Below are 22,513 nucleotides of genomic sequence, written 5' to 3' on the forward strand. Positions count from 1 at the left end.
ATAAAATAAACATTTCCCTCTCGGCTGCTTCATTATTCATAGTTTACTTACATTCGTTCGCACGGTCCAGCTCGATAATCATCTGTTATCAGCACATTAATATTATGATAAATTTTAAATTCTCCCCGATCCTAACTGGTGACCTACTTTACCGTCAGCGTAGTACCGTTACTGTCATGTCATTGTAATTGACGTCTACGGCGACGAGCCGCGGAGCCCGAGCGCGACCAATGGGATGCCGCCCTATCAATATACTCACTCGCTAGATACTCCACTGACGGTAATGCACACTTTCTAATTTTAATCACCATTAAATTTAAATAATAATCTCTAAATACACCTATTTCGAAAGTCAACCCTTCTTATTTATTATTATCTTCTTTTGAAAGCATCCATAACCTCTCCCATCTTAGAATTATTGTATCTCTTGTTTGTAAGTACAAAATCAATATCATAATTACGGCCGAATCCCTTTCTTCGAAATTTCGATCCGAAAATGATATCTGTATTCAAGTATTTAATAACTTTTTGTATAGTCGCTCGCGGTTATTGTACAGCTTCGTCAGATTTTAATTAAACTTTACAGTTTCAAACTACAAACTTCGAAACAACCTTTAGGTACTTTTTCATATTGATAAACTCGCTTCAGCAGTTCGGCTTCATCTCGATAACGAGCACAAAACACGGGAAGCGCTCCGGGGCATGTTTCTACTATAAGTATAAATAAATCTGAATGAACGACATGTGCGAGTGAAAAAATATTTGCTTTAAAAAACTCCGTTACAATTAGATGTTACGTGCAGATATAAATTGTTCGTATTATGTCATTGTTATTATTTCAACAATGCAGCTCGGGACCGAATGTTTGGAACATGTATTTTTGTATCGCCAATTTGCCGGTGGAAGCGTTTGACTTATCGGATAAGTTGTATTGTGGACGAGGTCGGGTGTTCGACAAAAAATATCGTTATTGTGACTTTGATCACGCGAGCCCTGATTTCACGATATGGTGTCGAGGAAAAGTGCTAAAACATCTGTGCTATACTCGGTTTAGCGCCCCCACTTATTTGAACGGGTTTGGAATCGATAAAACCAACTCTATTTGTGCGAACGATTATTCACTGTCTAAAGCTCAACGATGGGTATTTTCAGATTCATAACTGAAGATAAAATGAATTCAGAATTTCTTCATTCTTGGTGCGATTTCTCAGCAACATTGCAAACTTAATTTTGTTAAACATCGTACCTACCGTTGTAGCGTATCTACGAATTTCAACTTTGTTACACGTGTTGAGAATTTTAACAATCCTCAAGAAAGGGCTATAATTTTGACTTTGTGTAATTTGCTACTTTTACACCATAAGTTTGTGTATTTATAAATGAAAATTGGTTTGAAACATTATTTATGGGCAGATATAACCCTTCAATGGCCTTCTAATTTTTTAACAGGGGTTTCTCAAAATTATGATGAACTGTTCGACTTTTCCTGCATTTTCCACCGAATATAGTCCATAAAACAAAGTTTATAAAATAGAAATGCGATGACCCGGCAGCTTACAAAGTTGTGCAAGTTAGTCAACTTTTCCTCGTTGCACCAATTCGTATCAAACTTAGTTCCAAGTTACAATGTTAAGCAACAACAGAGTTATAAATACTGCACGAGTATTTTGTTTGTTTCCTTTGTTTGCGAGAAGTTTGTCATCTATCTTTGCGGTTCCCGCATTTGGGAAAATCGAAATTGTCAAAAGCACGAACTGCCAGTTATTGAGATTCCTTTCACAATGTCATTAGTTTATTATTCTCAAAGCTGTATAAATTAAGACCGTATTTAATCCAGCCCGCCTGGTTGCAGATTGCACACACCTGCGAAAACTCGTTGTCGAGTCCCCTCAAAGCATGCACGTTTTATGACAATGATTTCTTCTACGTTTGAAATGAAACACTGATTAGATGGAGTCCGAACCGTACTTAGCCATCCGATGTTCTTTGGGCTACTAGGTATGTAGTGTAGGTAGCGGCATAGAGTGAGGTGGCCTTGTCATTAGGTTGAACATGCATACGACCTGTCAGCTCTATTGAACATGAGCAATTATGTTATTATGCTGTACAAGCGGCTATTATTTCACCATTTAGCCCACTTTAAAACCACTCAAAAAATGTACATGTGTAATTTTGTTCGCAGGATCAAAAAATCCGCAATTTGGTCCTGATTGGCTCACAAGGATCTCTAGAAGAAAAGACTGTCACCGTGTGTTATGGCGCCGACTTCGTCAACGTCACTTTCATCAATTTCTGCTGCACTAGAAAGGAAATTGCACAGGTGAGCCGCTAATAGCATAGCAAATAGATTAGTAGATACGCTCAGGTGAGTCATTATCACTTCAATCTGCTGATTGAATTGCTGTGTACATGTTTCTCCGACTGTCGGCCAGATTAAAATATAGGTCACTTTTTCAAACGTGACTGAAATAGAAGTGGCGATACGGAAGTAGGGCATGAAAAGTTCACTAACAATTTAGGCAATGACATTATGTTAACACAATATGATGGAAAATCGTGTTCAGTCGCGTTAGCACATCACGGGACAATGCGGTTGGAATAACAAACAGTAGCACGTAGACTATCCATACAACTGCGGATTTCACGTTGGCTGATATCTGTTCTGTGCCCAGCGAAGCGCGTCGAATCCATGTCGTAGGCTGGAGGCGTAACACTCCGGTGCCAGATTAAAACTTTTCTATATTGCTTTGTTCGTCTGCAGCCATTCACAGTGTTTGCTGCGGTGTGGTGAGCTCGGCGCTCGCCTATTGGCATACTTTACAGTGTGCACCAATTTCATGATTGAAGCCAATTCATTAGCTGCGAGGCTACAAACACCTACATGAAACTTGCCATGTTCAGATATTTCTCAGAATATAACGTTAAACGTGTACTTACTTACATACTATGTAGTATTCGTTATATTGTTATAAAATAACTTGTGATGTTAACCTTTTGTATAAATCAAACGTAAAATAAAGCTAGCATATCTTGATGGCAGAGCTTTAGTGAAAATATGAAAGATAAAAAATGTATTCGTATGGCCACTTTACATATTGTTTTTTATGCTAAAAGTAGATCCATGTGGGAATCCGACTCCGCTTTGGCCGGTTTTTCGTTCCGATGACATAGATTGACAACGGATTCGGCCCAATTTATAAGCTTCACCTATATAGGATGTTTGTGTTGTTGCGGCCAAGAATAGAGCCGTCACTTCCCGCAGGTGATGGGAAAAACCAACTGAACTGATTATTCAGCTAAATGAACAACTGAACCGTAAAATCTACCTAATTTCACATGGGATGGAGTCGTTGTCAAAATCTTCATTATGCTATCGTTATTGCTATCAGAACTAGTTGTTCGCATTAACTACTTTTACAAACACATTTAAAATGAATTCTGTATGAGCAAGAATCTCATATATCCTCCGAATGAAAGTCCACAATGGTCTCCCATTATTATCAACTCTTAAAACCTTTCATTTTAAGACAAGTCGTAATTAATTATCAGATTTTAAGGAATCAGTCGTCACCATTCGTCGATTCTTAGTTAAGCCGCTTTAGCGCTGCCATCTTACGGATGACACCGACTGATCTAAAATAATCAGCATGTCAAGCCGCTGAAAGGAATCTGCCAAGTCGTGATTATGGAAATATCGCCTCGGAACAAACGAGCTTTTAATCAGGACCCGATATTTACGCTCTGATTTGTTATGCGGGAATAAAATTTATTAATCAAGCTGATTCGAAAAATATAACAGGAAAATTATCGTTGTTTAAATGCCTATAAAAGTAATGATTAGTTAATGATATAGTAGAAGGATAAAAGCTTTTATGTATGCTGTTAAAGGTCCCCCGGAGCGACACGATACCTCGTGTTTCGTATACGTGTTATTTTGTTTTCATTCAACAACCACAAGTCAGATCAAGGTTGTAATTTGTAGATATTATATGAACTACAATATCAAATTTAGGCACGTTTTTGCTTAATATTTTGAAACCATATAGGTATGTTAGATAAGGCAGAAAATCGTAGTTTACAATACAAAAAGATCGCTAATCGACTACACAAGTAAGTAGGTATTATAGAAGCCTATTTTCAACGTACCGTGCTAAAGTATCTTAGCTAATTACTGCATTTTATTCAAACAGACTTGTGGTTTAACAATGGTATAGAAACAGCGCTCGAGGCAACTCTTTATGTACGCGAAATGAAATATTACAGTAGTCTAAAGATAATTTGCTCTTGGAATGTAGGTGCGTTTACAATTTTGAATAATATAACGGAAATGTTAAATAACGTGTTTTCACATGTAATAATGTAGACAAGGCAATAATTTAGCTTTTGAAAGTGAATCGCAACGTTAATGGTGCTTGTAATTAAGTTATGTTACCGATAATGTGCGGGAAATAGATGAGCGACGATAAAAGTTTAGTAATCTGATTCTTTAGAAATGGCTGCTGTGAAATATTCATATTTTTTTAGAGAAAAAAATATTTGTTGAAGAAAACACTTCGAGAACGCAATTTTCTTGTTTTCTATGCTATAGGAAACTATTAGGAAATTGTATGATTGAGTCAGTGATTTGACCACATTTTACGTAAAATATCGGTCATATTTATATTAAATTCTAAATGTAACCTATTTAATCCGGCTGAAAACCGCCGTACGTCGGCGCATGAAGTTATTAAGTTCAAATATGATTGGGTGAAAGCCTATCTCGAGAAGCAGGCAGCCTGCCAGGTTTTGGAAATAACTAGCGACTTATGTAATAGGAAATCATATAACTAACGGTCGTTGGTAATGCATACATATGCTGAGAACATGCGAAATGTTGTTTGGCTTAGTTCTTCGAATTTGTAAGTTGCTACAAGAACTTATGCCCTATTTATGCAGTTAAGTATGAGTTATGTGCCTTTTGTTGAAAACTAGAAGAGTGGGAGAGACTAATAATAGAGATTGAGAGTTTATATTTAATCGAAGTGTTATAACTGTGGTAGTAATTGAAAGGTAGAAGTTCACTGTAAATTCGCAATGTCGAAATCTTGTAATAAACGAGGCGTTACTCATGTTATGTTATGGTGTTATGATAAATATTGATTTGATAAAATTGCATTCTTGTGTCAATAATAAATTCTTAAAAGAACGAGTTAGGTGAAAAGTTGAAAGAAACTCATAATAAAGATGTTACAGTACTACTGTTACTTGTCACAAATTGTGCAGAAATAGGAGTCCCTCGGGGCTCCGAGGGAACACTTCTAAAGACTTACTACCTACTTTAGCACTTTAAAGAGGAACATTTTTCGTGTCTTGGCACAAGAACAATCCTTTAGTGCACGACAACATTATGTCTCACACTCCAAAACTGTGATAATGAATAGGCGGCATGTGTTCAATTAAAATTGGAATATTTAATGCACAAATACGAGAGGCACTCAACAGATTCCCTTTTAATATTTACACGAATCACTGTCTGACATCCAACTTTAGCATAAACAGAATAAGGCATGTATGATGTTAATCCAGAGATATTTTAGCGAGGAAATTTATTTATGAAATGTACAGCGGCACACTGAATGTCAAGCAGACGAGTCTTTCATACATTGTTACCGCTTGAGGCCGATTAAAACGTAATATGTCTTGCCCCGTTTTTTGGTCCAATTATAATCCTAATGATTAAACTACATTGTTTTATTTGTGAAACGAGGCCGAGCAGAATCACGGTCGTTATAATACGTGTTATTCATGAACATTATTTGGAAAAAGTGGCATGAAGTGTTCGTGACAACATTTCGTGGTGTCAGTGACAAATGTTGTACGGCCGTGTGTTTAGTGATGGGGCAGACGTGAATACACGTATGCGATGCGAGGATGTGCCCCACAGATCCCGGGGTCAAGGCTCGCACGTACTACGCTCTTATTATATTTCTTTTTGACAACCATTGTTGGGATTTAAATATATTACATGTAATCATGGCAGTTTTGTTAGGGTTTATTTTTTAAATTATGAGCTTTTCAGTAGATAAATATATAGATTTAGCATATCAACGCGTGTGTCTCATAGTCACATCAAGCGTCACTGGTCTTCAAGCAAGCGACATGGCCGTTAGAAATGGAATTATCTTAGATCAATTTGATTTAGGACCCACTAGTGCATCTAGAACCACAGTACCATGTCGCTTCACCGCATGATCGCATGCATCCGTAACATGATTACTTCATGGTGAACGTCGTCATGGTGCGATAAAAATATCATTTTCTAACAAGACCTCAATTTCGGTTAAGTGAAAAGGGCACAGAATGAAAGGTTAAATAATTTGTACTATTCATTCCATTACCATTACATTGTAGTATTAATATAATAGTAGGTTTCCACGATTTCAGTCATCAATGTTATACATTATAAAGAAACTTTGTTTAACATAATACACACACGGTCGATTGTCTACCCTTTCGTGTATAAATACAGTGTGTTGAATGTTTTGACAATGTAATTAAAATTGTCCCTACGACCGGCAAGTTGCTTTAAAAGCACTTATGTGGCTTTGTCACGTTTGATGTCAAGTTTATTTGCTGTCTTGCGACATTTTATCAAGACGATGTTTATGCCGTACGGCCGTAGCATATGAGTTAATGTATGGAGTACAAGCTTATGTCATGTGCGGTATGCATCGACATTTTCCGAATAAGAACTTTTCGCAGACAATGTTTTCTATTTTATATTTAACAAACAGTTGAGTAATTAATCGAAATAATAGTTTGCTTGATACTTGTGTTAGAAATATTAGCAGAACATGAAACAATATTAGTCCCAGAAAAGTGTGAGCCTAACACTACTCTCGATAGTATTCTGGAGCGTCTAGCATTCTTAAAGGATTGGTAGATTTACAATTACAATTCTAAGAACTAATGAAAAGCTTATGAAATAAATATTTTTAACTGGATTTGAAATAAATTGTAAATGAGTGAAGTCCCACGTTGGGCGCCAACTAGTTAAACAGTATCTGTACAGTAGTCCATTTAATTAATTATCACTTACTCTAATAAGAATCCCGTTTAATAAAAGATTATTCTACAATTCTTTGTAATAAAAGAATAAAAAGAGGTTATCAAAATATGCATACATATTGCTCTTTATAAGGAAGCCTGTTCTTTGTACATATTTGCTCCGTAGTACTACGCATAACAGCTTTTAAATTTACGACTACTTACTTAATGTAGCGGAGTAAATGTTATGTTTACTTTTACCAATAGGATATATTTTATACGTTTCTCATAGCACCGAAAACGTTCTCGAATTAAACAGTAATGGTTTCTTTATCTGACGATTACGCGTGAAGTTATTTACGACGATACTGGTGTCTTGAATAATTAATGCCTGATTTCTCTTAAGATTTCAGTTTTACCTATTCAATGGCCTTAATAAAATCGTGGGCATTTTTATGTCCCTTTATATTGTTTCGTAAATTTTGTTGTTGTGTTTTATTGAAGAGGAAATAGAAACTATAGTTGTTATGCCTACAGTACTCCAGACTTTGCTGTCAATATTAGTTAGTTGTAACTTTCTTTTCCTTTTCTTTAGTCCAAAAACTTACGAAAGGAGCTCAGTAGCTCTACCATGAGTTGGCGTAGTTAAATCATCTTACTTAACTAGAGTAGTTAACGTGAGAACGCAACTACAACAGTGGGCTTAAATGTTCGTACCATGAGTTGTGTTGACGTTAACTACTCTCGTTATAGTTAAAACTTTATCATTCGTAGTAAGATTTTTAATCTGTGGTTTTGCGACATAATGTCAACATTCAATCTGTAACTTGACTAGTGAATGCAATCCCGATCTCGCGGGATCCCGATCTCGCGAGATCCCGTGTATTTTTTCGGGATCAATCCCGAAGCATAATATGACGAGATCCCGTTCGGGATTGCCGGAGAGGGCATTTTCAGCAGCTGGCTACATTGCAATAGACTTAAGATGCCGATTAGAAGCTCGTACTATTGATACACTTTGTATTTTACGAGGCTTCTTTCAAAATGCCATGTGATTACTTTTCATTTTGATCTCCTGGAGCTACACCTACTTTTTTGATTATGTTCATGTTATTACACCTGTTAATTATGTTACGTTGTTAGTAATATTCAAAAATAAAGGCTTTTATTTTCTTTCAAATAATAATTTATTGCATTCACCACACTATCACACACATATTACATTAAACAAGCCGTTCGAATTGTATTATTTTTACTAACTAGACGGGATCCCGAAAATCTCGGGATCCCGCGGGATTGATATTTCTGATCGCGAGGGATCTCGAGTTGACGATCTCGAGTCGGGATTGCATTCCCTAAACTTGACTAAGCTTGAGTGTTGTAGTTCTATCTCCTTCTATTCACATAAGACAGACAGAGAGAAAATACGACACACGTTTGAAATTGATATGGTAGTATTAACCAACAAAAATAAGAAGTCGTCGCTTACATATAATTTGGGACGTTTTCGTGTATTTTTGATTTTGTGTTATTGCTTTTTGTTTATTGTCAGCCGGGGACAAAAGAAAACACCTCAGTTACGTTTTAGTGCTAGTGCAAGGATTCTAATTAACAACTAATTTTATTTTCATCTTTGTTTAAATAATCCTCTTTCCTGCCGCGTCCTAGGAAACTTTATGAACATGTTTGCAAAAACTGCATGGTTTAAAGCTGAAGTAACTTTTACAATGATCACCCTTGTGGCCTCTTGGGAAAAAATGGTTCGCCTCCCCAACAACACGCTGATACAGTATACATACATACAAATCAAAGGTAAGCTTAACAGGCTTACCTTTGATGCTAATAAAACTCTTTGAAATGATTTTAAACCCGTGTGTTGACATAATAAATCACAAAATTCTATAAACACTTCTTTGTTAGTCGATATAGTTTTGTAAACTTTGTTTTACAATTATTGAGAGATTGAAGGGATTTCCACTTAATTCCCGCATACCACTTTGAAATGTCTTTGTTCACGTCGTTCATCTTTGAATGCAGAGTTTCAAACATATCACAACCAATATTTGTTCTATCGAACATTTTTTAATGGAAAATAACTTCAATTATTTGTAAAACAATACGCTCTCACGAAGCTAAAAGTCGGTGAGTGCCGTAACTACTATAGTAATAGTTCGTTACTACAGCATCTGTCAAATTCGTAACTCATGGTACCATTATCGTACGGAAAGAATGAACGACAAAGCCAATCTACATTCACTGTTGTTTAATTTAACTACACGTTACTAACTATGGCAACTCATGGTAGCAATGTTGGTACCTTAACTATCCGCTAGAGGCGCTGTTCGAGTTTTCATACATTTTTTCAACTACAGTGTCTGCGGGAGACTATAGTTGCCAACTCATGGTAGAGCTACAGAATGACTTTTTTATCTATAACCAGACTTTAGTTTTGTTAGATACACGTGCCAAATTGTCTTCACTAAATTATTTAACAGCTTCATAATTTAAGATTCTTTATTCTAAACTATTTATTCTAACATTCTAAATTATAATAAATTGTCTACAGCTATGGACGGAAGGTTTGTTCGCGTTGGCTTATAACCTCAACCAGTTGAACAACCCTACAATCAAGTTCCTGGAGAAATTGCACACGAAGATCGTCCTCAAGGCGGACAAGTCCGGGAAAATACTCGTTAAAAAGTACGTATACACCTCGTATAATCCCCTGGTCCATTGCACTGAAGGAAATATGAAAATGAGGATGATTACGACCTCAGAACGCTACTACTTTCACCCCCAGGCTGTAATCCATCTCATTTTCATTTAAAAGCTTAGATGGTTTTTCGTCGGCTTGAGCACATTCTTGTTTAGCAGTTTGTACTTAAAACCTGCCTTTATTATCTTAAATTCAGGTGAAATCTTTATTTTTAACCTCTGAAAAAAATGTCGTCGGAAATATCTACTTCATATTCAACAAAATTTTAAATAGTGTGAAAAGCTGTCTGATTGAAGAATATTCGGCAAACATACAGTTAATTTACTGACTGCATTTTAACTCTTACTTTATCAATTTTATGTACAGTTTCTCGATAAGAGTTCTTGTTTGTTCCACTGTGTCTGCTCTTTTATCATTTCTCCAGCGTTTAATGGGTTGTAACGGGTCAATAAGTACCATTAAAACTTTCGGAGTGAAGCATTAAAGGATTAAAGTACGATGGCAAGTTTAACCGAATTCTATACTTACAATGTGCATTGACAATTTGTACACGTCGAAAACTAGCAACTTTCTGATGCAGAAGATAAAATGTTATTGCAAGATTGCCAAAAGATTCTACGTTCTTGGCGAAATGATGTACTCATTACCGAGATAAAACGATAATTGTTAAAGTCTGATTCATACAACTAATTGTCGTTGTGATTCATTAAGATTTGCGATAAAAATTACGTGTTGAACATCATCAAATCACGAGCCATTGATTGGCAATCAAACCCACTAATCCGATAAGACAATTGGTATCAATCATTGAGCAGTAAACGATAAAGACATTCCCGCTGCACTAAATGGCTTAATTGTGCAGTTCAATATAACCCTTTTACGACTGCCGCGGCAGATAAACAGCTGATTGAACGTGTATTTACGTCTCGCGAACTCGTATAGCAGTAAATCTTTAGTTAAATAATCGTTTAAGATGCACCCATAGTAAATCATTGGTGAAGTTAATGGGCGTTGTGATGAATATGATTAGCTATTTGCCTCGCGTAAACTTCAATGTTAGGATTGTTCGAGTTTTCCTCTTGGCGTTTCGTCGAGTATTGTTGCTCTCGTGATTCCGTACAAAAGTTTGTGCTGGCCTTCGTTCATCGCTATTGGATGATGCAGTTCGATTTCGCTTATTTTATTTATTGTGGTGTGGTTACGAAAATGTGCTACAATTGTACATAACTCTGTCTTTCGCTGTCAGGAAAATCACCGGCTACGAATTCGTTAAATATTATTTGCAAGGCGGAATTTAAATCAGTAACACATGATGCATTATAATGAATGAGATGATAGCTGTCGCAATGCATCATATGTATGCAGCCGCTCTACATTGTAAGGAGATATTTTCGGCAGTCAAAGTGCTCTCAATTCTCTAAATCCCACTGTGGAAAGTACCGGGCTTATTTGTTCGGATACCTTTATTAACCCTATTGTCGGGAATGTTCGCGTGTCTTCGATTCCCGATAAACAGTTAGTTACGTTATCTATCATCGTGGTTTCACCCCACGTCGAATGTGAGTGTTGAGCACAATACCTTCGTCAATCTACGGCTGACGCGAGTGACAAACTTATCGTAAACTAAGTTAGTGTTTATTAGAATCGAAGTTTCGTGTGTGGCTCGCGTCTGCTGTGAACACAGTTACGAGTTGTACTTAACGTTTTAGTTGAATTAGGGAGAAAAGAGGAAGATTAGGAGAAAAATATGCCAAGACTGCAACAACAGCAAAGCAGCAAAAGGCAACTGAAAGATTCACGAATACGATAAACTTGTATAGAGTTATTTAAATGATTATGCATGAATACTGTTAAAATGTTTAGGATAAAATCAACTCTGAGACATAAGAACAACAGTGGAAAAACAGCCAATTTGTAACATAACGGTGCCTCGACGTGAAATGGTACCAGAACGACTTGTCTCCTTGCTTGTTTGTTTACAGGACCCCTTTCGAATGTTTTTGTTTACAAAGCATATTATACTTTAAAGGATCTTTTAATAATAAAGTCTTACTTCATACATAGATCGCACGAAGGTTGTTCACTGTTGGCTTCGTCTAATATTGAACCAGTACTGTTTGTTTACCGCCGACGTTGTTTACTTGTATTCTTTCACAAACCATGGCGTGACACTACATATACAAACATAAGAAATGAATGGTTGAATAGTGTTGCTACGCTCGACTTGTTCAAAACCCAATTTGAGGGGAAAAAATCCAGCAAAAACTTCGCTTTGTTGATTTAGACTTTTTTTCGTACATTTACAATACTCGTGTAAATGGACGTTTCCTTTTACATTTTAATTTTTGACGGGCCCGTTTGAATTTTTAAAGACCTGTCTTTTGCCTTTGTGTTGTTAAAACCTTGCTGTATATTGATATGTCTCGTCTAAAAATATGACAAATTATTACATCTGGCAACATTAATAATGATGTGTGATCTATACGCTAATGTGTGAATATGTTATTTAAATAATGACCGCATGAGTAAGTAATGTACAGATTCCAAGCTTCATATATTTCTTTTACGACGGATACTGTACATGGTTTACAAAAACGCTTATAGAACCGCTATGTTATCTGGTTGTAAAAAGCTTGGTCTTGCACCTTTATCGTAATATTATGAACGAAGTATTTTTGCTTATGATTGTTATTTTAATTATCATCTGTGAGAGTTCAACTTTAGGAAGTTTACCTTGAGAACTGATTAAAAGGTATTTTATCCTAACAATTTGTTAGGATAAAAATACCTCTTAGACTTATTTCGAAAACCAGCAAATAAAAACTGTTGAGTTCTAGTGAGTAGCAGCTCTAACCAGTGTAGTATCATTATTTATTTGATTTATAAAAAGCGTTGAAATTAATGTAAACAATGACGTGATGTATGGCTTTTATTATTTGTCCTGAAAGCATGTGAGTAGTTTCAACAAAGAGCAAAATATTAAAAAAATATATATATATCATAAATTAATTAAAACTGTTTCAACACTTAAAAACTGTTAAAAAAAAAATTGGAGAAAGAAACATTTTTCATGCACGTTTACCAAATGATTTAACTACTGACAACTTTATTTCAACTTATTATTTAATGATTTTCTCTCATAACTTGTTCAAGCCGTTGATCCATTAGTCCGACGGCGCCTCTTACTTTTGGCAAAATGTTCTACCATGCAAATACCTATTTGCGGCATCCACTCAAGTACTTTAACGGCAACTGGCCCTTCAGAAGCTAAGGCTCGCCCATTACCACTTCACTCCTCTTATTGTTACAGTTATCCCTTAAGTAATTTTAGATCTTCTCAAGATTGTGCTTATCAGAACTTTATGTAAATAAATAGATAAATAAATATCATTAGACAACTGGCACACGGTTATTTCATTTCAAACTAAGCTGAGGTTGTACTATGGTAACCAAATAATTAATAACATGCCTGTATACTTCTAAATACTCGTGCTCATCACACACGAAATTAACCCGAGTGGGATTCAAACCCGCCATACGCGGCACTACGGTTATTGTGGCGAGATAACCACGTTAAACATTGCGCCAAACGTGCAGTCACAAACTAATTTAACTAACTTAAGAAACTTTAGATATTTCCTAATCAGAATTTTTTATTTCCATAAAACTAAGAACAAATTATAGTTTCTAAAGTAGAATGCTGAGACTTAATAGCTAAGAGTAGTTCACTTTCAAACTAACATTTCCGTGAACGACAGTACAGTCTTGAGATAGAAAAAGTTTTAAAAGAAAATATCTGATTCGGATGTTCGAAGTGTAAAAAGAAATGTTCGTAGATAAGTATCTTTTGCTTATCGCCCCTTAAAAGTCGTAAAGGTCGAGTAGGGAAGGGGTCAATGTTGTTCTGATACAGACGAAAGGGTGAATGCAATTCTATCAATAATACAGTTAGGAATGGTATTTTATTGCTGACACTTTTCACAGAAATAGCTGATAAGTTTATTGAATTCGTATTTTCAATAAGATTCCTCCTTGATAAATAGAAATAAGTTCACATTTCGTCTGAAATAAGGAACCCTTTATCTATTTAGAGTCAAGAAAACGTGGTCGAGACATTTATATCTTAAATGCTTGCATCTATCCATAAACAGGTTAAAGAACCTCAATCCCCATTATTTGTTTACGGATAGTTTAACAGATAAACAGCAATATATTTTTATTTCTACATGTTTACTGAAGCTCGTGACGTCACGGTTATAGTTTGAACTGGCGACCTTTTAAGGAGTCAACACTTTGGTCGTTAGGCTATTGTTGTACAGTCATCTAACGAGGAATGTAACAAAGCTAAAGGGCGAAGGTTGAAATATGTATAACCTACGGTGAACTGCGGCCATCACCTCTACGAAAGTCAGTGAGGTCGACTGACTCGGAGGTAAATGCCAGTCACCCGTACAGGTTTCCACTGAAAGCTGACCTGAACCAAACCTGATTGATGGCGGTTGAATGTGACATGCTGCTAATGTATTGTCGATGCATTTAAACATTTTTCTTTATTTTCATTAACGTTGGTTTGGTAATGTACAAAATATTGCCATGTTTTCCACATTTTTCTAGGCATACAAAATGAAATTCATGTATCTGAAAAGCAATGATCATAAATCTGAATCCTATACGATCTTTTATTTATTATCTATTTCGAATTATAGTAACGATTGTCAATTTTCTCCCCTAGTATCGTAAAGCTGCTAGCCCAAAACAAAGAAGACAAGAAACGCGTAGAAAAAGCGTTAAGTGAGTCGGGTCTACCTACAGGCAAGAATGACACCATCAGCCAGTCCAAGTTCCACTTCGAAGACTTCTTCGCGTTCTACAAGAATCTCACGCAAAGGACTGAAGTGCAGAAGATATTTAATAATCTGTGAGTATATTGCTTTGTTGCTGTGTTTCCGCGATGGAATGCGCTACGTCAATTCGACAACGAGACATCTGGCGTTTCTGGGTATTGCCGATGAAATTCTAGCGATTCAACTCAGTCGCACATGGGGAAACGTGGGCAGTTTCAAATGTAGGTAGTTAAAACGAAATTGTTCATGGTTTGCATTATATCTTAGCCATCCGCGATGTAACGCTTGCAGAAGACACGGTACTTACGAACAAGAAATTCCAAACATTCTTACTGCTTGTATTATCTGTTAGTTCATTCATCGTACACTATCTTCGATAAACACTGTCACTATCTTTCAAGGGGATCGTAAAACAGTCTAATTTACAATTCATTTCACTCGTGACTAAAAGTTGCTAACCGATAAGGGAGCCTCAGATCAATCAAATAATTTCGTGTATCTTAGTGAGATGGGAAGGGGAACAGAAGTGTAGTTTTGATGGATTTTCCTAGACGCCTCTCATTACACCCGCGGGAATTACGGAGGTGGTCTATTTCTAGCCTGAGGTAACATACGGCGCATTCTTTTTGAAAGATGGTAGTCGCCGGTGCTATTATGAAAGGACTGCGAACTATGTCACAGTATTCTTTATGTGACCTACTGTCAATAGGAATCTATTGACTATTTTAGTACTATTTACATTACGTTATAATGAAATGGATTACATTTTAGTTGATTGTTATTTGGTACGCTTACATTTATCCACTTTCTGTGATCCTATTGAACGTTTTGGTAAATGCCCGCGGCATAGAGCGCGTGGTTTGTTAATAAAAATACATCCTGTGTTTTCGGGGTAGGCTATTGTATTGATTTAATTGAAATACTCGTAGTTCCGCATGCAGATACCGAACGTTTTATTTTAAAATATATGACCACTTTTTAAAATTTTGCATTATGATTGTGCTTCGGGTTTTTTCTGTAGAGTAAATAAAGTAACAAAGCAAACTCGTTCTTCAAAAAGTATCGCGATTTTGATGCATCGAAAGATATAGCCGGTAAAATTCTTATACGGAAATATAATTTGAACTCCTGTTGCTCCCAACTAACTTTATACTAACAAACCCTAACACAACTAATCTTAAATGCAAGAACATACACACGGATTGAACTTAGTTTAACTTAATTAAAAATTTCTATTCCACGCTCCGATTACTCAATTCTCCATAATGTGTTTCAAGAGCGAGTTAATCACGAACTTTCAGACGGATTCGAACTTGTGACCTTTTGATCAATACGAACTGCCTAACAGTTCAGTTAATTTTGTCTGGAAAATCCATTTGGTGTTCGTATAATGTCTACTATTTTGAGACTATTGATGTTTGCACAATGAAATGTGTGTGTTTGCCATTTTTTATCTTCTATCTGAATTGTTTGTACTGTTGCGTACGAAGTTAGATGTACAGAATGTTACTAGTTCTCTTTTAACTATGGCATGTATGTGGTAATAACGAAGTTGCGGTATTTATTAATAAACAATCTATTGTATTTTCTACGGAAAATGTGTTACGATAGAGGACTTTGTACTCTATTATACAAACAAACAACTCCTTGTAAAGTCTCATAGCTAAGCAATACTTTAACTAGAAGAAAACACCCCAAACTAGACGATAAAAATATAAGAAGAGTTCTTTAAACCTGAGGGTCATTGGTCAATTTGGAAAAGACTTTTATAATTATAGCACGGTTGGTATTTCCGTTTTTTTCGGTCATTATTCACAGGAGTCACAGTGAGGAGTGTGGGAGAGACAGATCATTCATACATTGCATGTGATCTTGGCTCACGGATCCATTCACGTAAAAATGCCGTGACGTAGTCTTCCAAAGAAACAGTTTTTTTTTTGAGTGGGTGCACGCGTGATGAAAACTATAGATTTGGCTGTTTAATGAAAAAATTTATGTAAATACGCGTGTAAGTTTGTTTATAACGTCATTAGGCCGTATCGATTAGAACAAAATACAGACATTTCTCTTAGGCTTAACTCAGCTGAAGGATTACGAAATATTTGTGTGAGTCAGAATAGTTGTTACTACCGACCTAATTGGACAATGACTTATGTTCATCGCGACGAAAAGTTCATCTTCAATGCGGGAGTTGTCTTCCAAAATAAAATAAAGCACATTTATAAAATTAGTTGATTACATAACCTATATCCAGATATAGTACGACACAAAAGGTCAATACTTTACCCGAAATAAAACGTCCAGGTGTCGCATATATAACTCGTACTATAAATAAAGTGGATGTGCTCCTGTCGTTTAAAAAGGTCGTGGGTTGAAGCGAGGCGACAATTAGTTATAATTGTGAGCCACGTTAACCTCATCAACCATTTGACTCTGATATAAATCACAATTGAAATAAACGCCCGCGCGAATTATATGCTAATTTTATGAATGCGAATATTTTAGGTTGCTGACCGCTGTTTGGGTATGTGTTTAGTAGACGTATGGGCTCATATATTATATCTAACACCGTCTAGTTTATGATTAGAGCTTTATTTTACATTATTTCGGCCCTTTATTAATTAACATTACGTTGTTAGTGCTGAATGTTATACACATTGTGATAAATAATTTTATGATAAATAATTATTATTTGTATAAAGTCTGAGTGGATACTTTTGAAATATATTTTGGATTTTAGATCTATCGAAATTTTGAATACCAAACATTAAATTATGTTAAAAACGGTTAATTGGATATATTTCTAGTACGTCCCATATTGGTATCAACAACTAGAGTTACTGAAAACACAGTGGTCGAAATAATCATATGAATGAATAAGATGAGAAAATATATTTTCTATCCTGAAAACTGCTAGACAAGAGAAAGGGAAAACTTTTACGCAAAATATTATTTATGAGTAATAAGGAAAACTATGTTTGTGTGACGTATAATTGTGTATTTTTGTTTTTGTCAAGTTCATACGGTTCATTGTTAGTGAGTCATAAGTTTATAATCTGTTGACGGGAAGTGAAGTACTGAAACCCTGGGACATTCCTTGTCCATTGTTCGAACAAACGGGTTGAGCTCAACATTTTTCTATTTAAAGAGTTTATGCAAAGTTATTTTAGCCTCCATTAACGTAATGATGTCGAAACGGATGTCAAGAGCAAGGTCTCGAGTTCAAAACCCAGGTCGAATTTTAATAGAGGCATAGCAATTTGAAACGTTTTGAGTTTAAATAGTGTAACGTAAAATGATAGGATCGTTATCTGGTACATTTAAACCGTCATCGGCAGACTGTTACGTAAGATAATTTACCTTTAGCCCTTTGCTTACCCCTGCAGAGATGGCTTTAGGGGATGCTGACTGTGAACCTTTGTAAATATTTTTGATTACGGTTACCATTGAATATTATTTACGAGAGAATTGCGCATGGCAATTGTTATGTTACTTGTCGTACACAGGCGTCCACTTTCGGTGAAAAAGCTGCACAATCCACTCATATATTTAACATACATATTTAGCTTTGCAATTTGTATTAAAAATATTTCTCGCGACATCATTAATTCAAGAAAATCCGATTTAATTGTTGAGCCGCCCTTATCGTGTTTGCAGGTATAAGGCAAACAGCTTACTGAGCTTCTAAAAAGATAGGATACCTAATAACTAATTCTCAGAAATATGAACATTAAAACTAACCAAATCCATAGCAACGAAGATTGAACTTAATTCCTGCTTTAATTAACAATTCTCTCTATAAAGCCGTTTTGGCTAACCACCAATACAACACCACTCGAAATGTTTACAGTCTTCCACTGAAATTCCTCTCATATTATCTAACACGTCTTAATTTAACACGTAGAACCTTTTCGAGTAGTTTTAGATATAAGTAATCTATTTTGTAAGGGTAAAAGAGTTATGTAAAAGGTTTAAGGGTGTGTAATGTGTTGACGATAACTTTGTTAAGAGGAGACGATTGGAATCTGTTTTCCGAGTTTTAAATGTACTTCCGATCTTTTTTTGTAAGTGCGGTAAATCGCGCCCGGTAAATATCAATATTCTCTCGCCCTCTATTACGAGTACATGAGACTAAGATTGTTAATGGCGGAGCGTGAGTGTATTTCGTACACCTGTACTTATACCTTTGGGTACAACAGGGGTGATATTATATACGCATGTATGTTCGTTTGTTTAATAGTTGAATGTATAGTTATAATTAAAGGTGTGTCGTATTGTATGGACGATTTCGATATTAAAAATGTGTTGCATGGGTTTCGAAGATTATGACGTATTCATGTCGATGAATAATTTTTAGGGTGATTTAGAATGCTCATATAAGGAAAGGATTTTGTTATGTTGGGTTTACCGCGCTTCTCTTTTCGTAGAATTTGAATACTATACCTACATATTATAAAAAAACTTCTATTCTCATGATAAAAAAATCCGAATAATATTTAAAATGATAAGAAATTACTCATTAAATTCCAAAAATCACGGTCGAATTCCTTGAAAGGGCAGCAATTCCAGTTCCCACAGGATGTTGGTACAGCTCCGGACGAGATCGGTCAAGGTTTTGTGATAACACACATTCTGTTTACAGCACGGACGGCAAACCGCATCTGTCCGCTAATCAGCTGGTGGACTTCCTTAACGAAGTGCAGAGGGACCCGAGACTCAACGAGATCCTACATCCGTACGCGGACCTCCAACGAGCCAAGGATTTGATAAAGACCTATGAACATAATAAGTATCATCAACAAAGATCGCAGCTCACATTCGATGGATTTTTAAGGTTTGACTTTCATGTATTTAGTAGTTTCCATAAATTTTCCCCTAATGATTCATTATATCTGAGATCATCAAAAGATTTGTAGAGAAATCAGTAATATTGGTGTTGTGTAATTTACCACTTTTGTGCGTGAAAATTTGGGAATTTTGTAAACTCTGATAGAATGGCCTACAGGAATCCCTGTGCCCTTCGGTTTTTCATAGAAACTTGTAGTGCTTCTAATGATTTATTTTTTTCATATTATGACACCCAGTCTAGACTCGTGTTATATTTCTACAGTATCTAAAGTATAGTACAAAAGTGGAGGTAGCCATAATATTATGTACGTAATAGATATAACCAGTGTTATGGAGCGTAAAATCGTTGGACTAAAAGGTTTTTTATTTTAGTTATAAAAATAAGAGGTTAATTAACTCTTCATAACATATTCATAAAATGATCCGTTGTTTGTATTTGTTCATCCGATGGAGTTGAAACTGTTTAAAGTGAAATATCGCGTGTTAACGTCTCTACAGCTCTTTTGTTTAATGGAATTAATTTGCATTTAAACTGTTCAACATATTACGTACACATACGAGAGATGTAATATTCAGATTTTTATTACTAGCCGTCTGGGTATTTTACAGATACATAAATAATTCTTACAGATAATGGTTCCATTGTGCAAACTGACTCCTTGGGCTTTTTTCAGTAATTCTTTGCTGTAGTCAAATGATTTTCTGCAGCTAGCAGTTCGCTTGTAGCTAGCTGTTTGTTGTCCTAGGGGTTTGTTTATACTACTGTAGCAAATAAATGTAAGTATAGAAATAAGACGAAATATAAATTGCAGGTTCCTAATGTCTGAGGACAACCCAATAGTGGCGGCGAGTAAACTGGACCTTTGTGACGATATGGAACAGCCGATGGCGCACTACTTCATCAACAGTTCACACAATACCTACCTCACTGGACATCAGATCACTGGCAAGTCTAGCGTCGAGATCTATAGGCAGAGCTTGCTGGCTGGATGCAGGTGAGAAAACCCTTTTGTAGCTTTAAGAAAATAAGTGGGTGTAGACGAACTAAGAGGCGTTTTTCTTCTCCTAACGACTGTTGACAACCTTACGTAGATGCAGATCAATTTTGTACTAAAACCGAACGTTGATTAGAGTGAGTGTTCCAGCGTGGTCTCAATATACAGCTAACTGTCACACATCACCACATAATTTCAACTTATCACAGCTGTCAATTGAACGTTTTAGAGAGATGCAGAGTCCATATTCTAACTACACTGATCCGCTATAATTCATTCTCATAGGCAAATGGATGCTGAAAAATTCATAGTGCAAAAACTAGGTCATTAGTAAAAACTAGGTAATTTTACTCTCGTTGATTTATAATAATTTACTACTTGATTTTAAACAACATCAACAAAATATGGAATAGAAATTTACAAAAGATGTAATCCGAAGCCGTCTCAAGGCCGTATCTAAGCTGTTGTCAGAAGCAGGTCTTGCAGACGTCAAGGTCGACGATCTGTGATCTTGAACTACACACAATAGCCGCTCGCCGAATTACTGATACTTTCACTTGCATTCATTCACTAAGATTTTAGGGGTTCGGAATCGTTAGGTTCATAATGGCAAATAATGATAGGTTGATGAATAATAATGCTCTAGATATCTAAATAGAAAAAGGAGCTCGTGGCTTAATAAGAAAAGGAGCGCGGATCAATCTCTGAGGTTAAGCTACGCTAGCCGAGGTGGTTCAAACGATGGGTGACCATATTATTCCATATTGAATTTCAGATCGTGTATTGGTTTGACTAAGTCATAATAAATTATGATTGTTTGTTTTCGATACAGTTGGAGCGTTATAGGGGTTTTCAATAATGGCTCATTCATTTTGTCTAGTCGCTCAGTGATTACTTTTGGTTAAGTCAAGCTCATTGCATTAAAAATGTTTCTTGCGAGGTTCTCAATAACCTTTCAGATTTATAATTAAAAGTATTCTCATTAGAGCAAATATGAAATCAGCATGATAAGTATATTATTTTGAAATTCACAGACAGTTGCAATGTATTCAATATTTATATTCGCACTTTAAAAATGCAGTCTGACGAGTATTATATTAGATAATAAAATTATGTAAAAAATGCATGAATTTGAATATAAAATATGCCAAACTGGTATTTAAGCTAATAATATTGTGACCGTAACCTTTCTTACGAATACCACCTGCCGTTAGGTTTTAGTATGTTTTTCTAGTTTCTACCCGCAGCTTGGTCCGCGAGGAAAATATTCTTGAGGAAAATATAATAGGTACCACCTGCGAATTATATCTAATCTCTGTGCCAAATTTCGTTAAAATATTGGTTAGTTTTTGCGTAAAAAAGTAATAAGCATACATCAATTCATCAATATGAAAGGGATTAAAGAATAAATTAAGTAAAACATTTTACCAACGGCTATTATCCAAATTGCTGGTATTATAATAGTAGTGGTAAAGTGACGGGCTCTCGTAAATTTTACAACAATCAAGACAATACGCTGCCGGCTCGCGAGCTTTTAAATACAACTACGTTTTAAAAATGTTTTACAGGCTATTATATCCGCATTTTTAGCGTAGTTTTAACAGACAATCAATACTAGTTTTACTGGTATTTCGAAGTAGGAAATCTTATTTGATTTACGGTTTACGGTACAGGCAGATTTTTTAATCAATGACGTATTACGTGCCAAATTTTTGCATAGATATGAATTAGATGCATAATGAATCGTAAAACGTACACGATCATTTGTCTACCGCAGTTATATTAACAGCTAAATATATTTATTAATTCTGTAAACAGTAGTGTCACAATAAAGAATTAAAAAAGTTCCTGATTAATTTGTCTTCCTACAATTAATATTAGCCTGAAACAGTAGTTATTATCTCATTAATATTAGTGTGAAGATATGATATTGTGTTGTGATCACATGGCGTGTCGCAGGGTCGCTAATGGATTTAGTCATCCTGTATCTTTTGTTTGTGTTCGGCACTGTTCACTCGAAACATGGTTCAAACGAACGGTATTATAACCAGCCCAGAACATGTGTATAATCTGCCGCATACCCG

The 22,513-nt window shown here is 35.7% G+C and overlaps 1 protein-coding gene across 4 annotated transcripts in view; it reads left to right on the forward strand.

Annotated features, from left to right (window-relative positions):
- LOC142975279 (1-phosphatidylinositol 4,5-bisphosphate phosphodiesterase classes I and II-like) overlaps positions 1-22,513 on the forward strand; it is a 58,113-nt gene that overhangs the window by 11,575 nt on the left and 24,025 nt on the right. For all 4 annotated transcript variants that reach the window (XM_076118022.1, XM_076118024.1, XM_076118025.1 and 1 more), the window contains exons 3-7: positions 2,183-2,320; positions 9,593-9,726; positions 14,475-14,660; positions 19,229-19,420; positions 20,247-20,429. In XM_076118022.1, the coding sequence (XP_075974137.1) occupies positions 2,183-2,320; positions 9,593-9,726; positions 14,475-14,660; positions 19,229-19,420; positions 20,247-20,429 (833 nt within the window). The remainder of the gene's footprint in view (positions 1-2,182; positions 2,321-9,592; positions 9,727-14,474; positions 14,661-19,228; positions 19,421-20,246; positions 20,430-22,513) is intronic.

The sequence above is a fragment of the Anticarsia gemmatalis genome, chromosome 9 (genome assembly GCF_050436995.1).
Source record: "Anticarsia gemmatalis isolate Benzon Research Colony breed Stoneville strain chromosome 9, ilAntGemm2 primary, whole genome shotgun sequence".
Taxonomy (NCBI): domain Eukaryota; kingdom Metazoa; phylum Arthropoda; class Insecta; order Lepidoptera; family Erebidae; genus Anticarsia; species Anticarsia gemmatalis.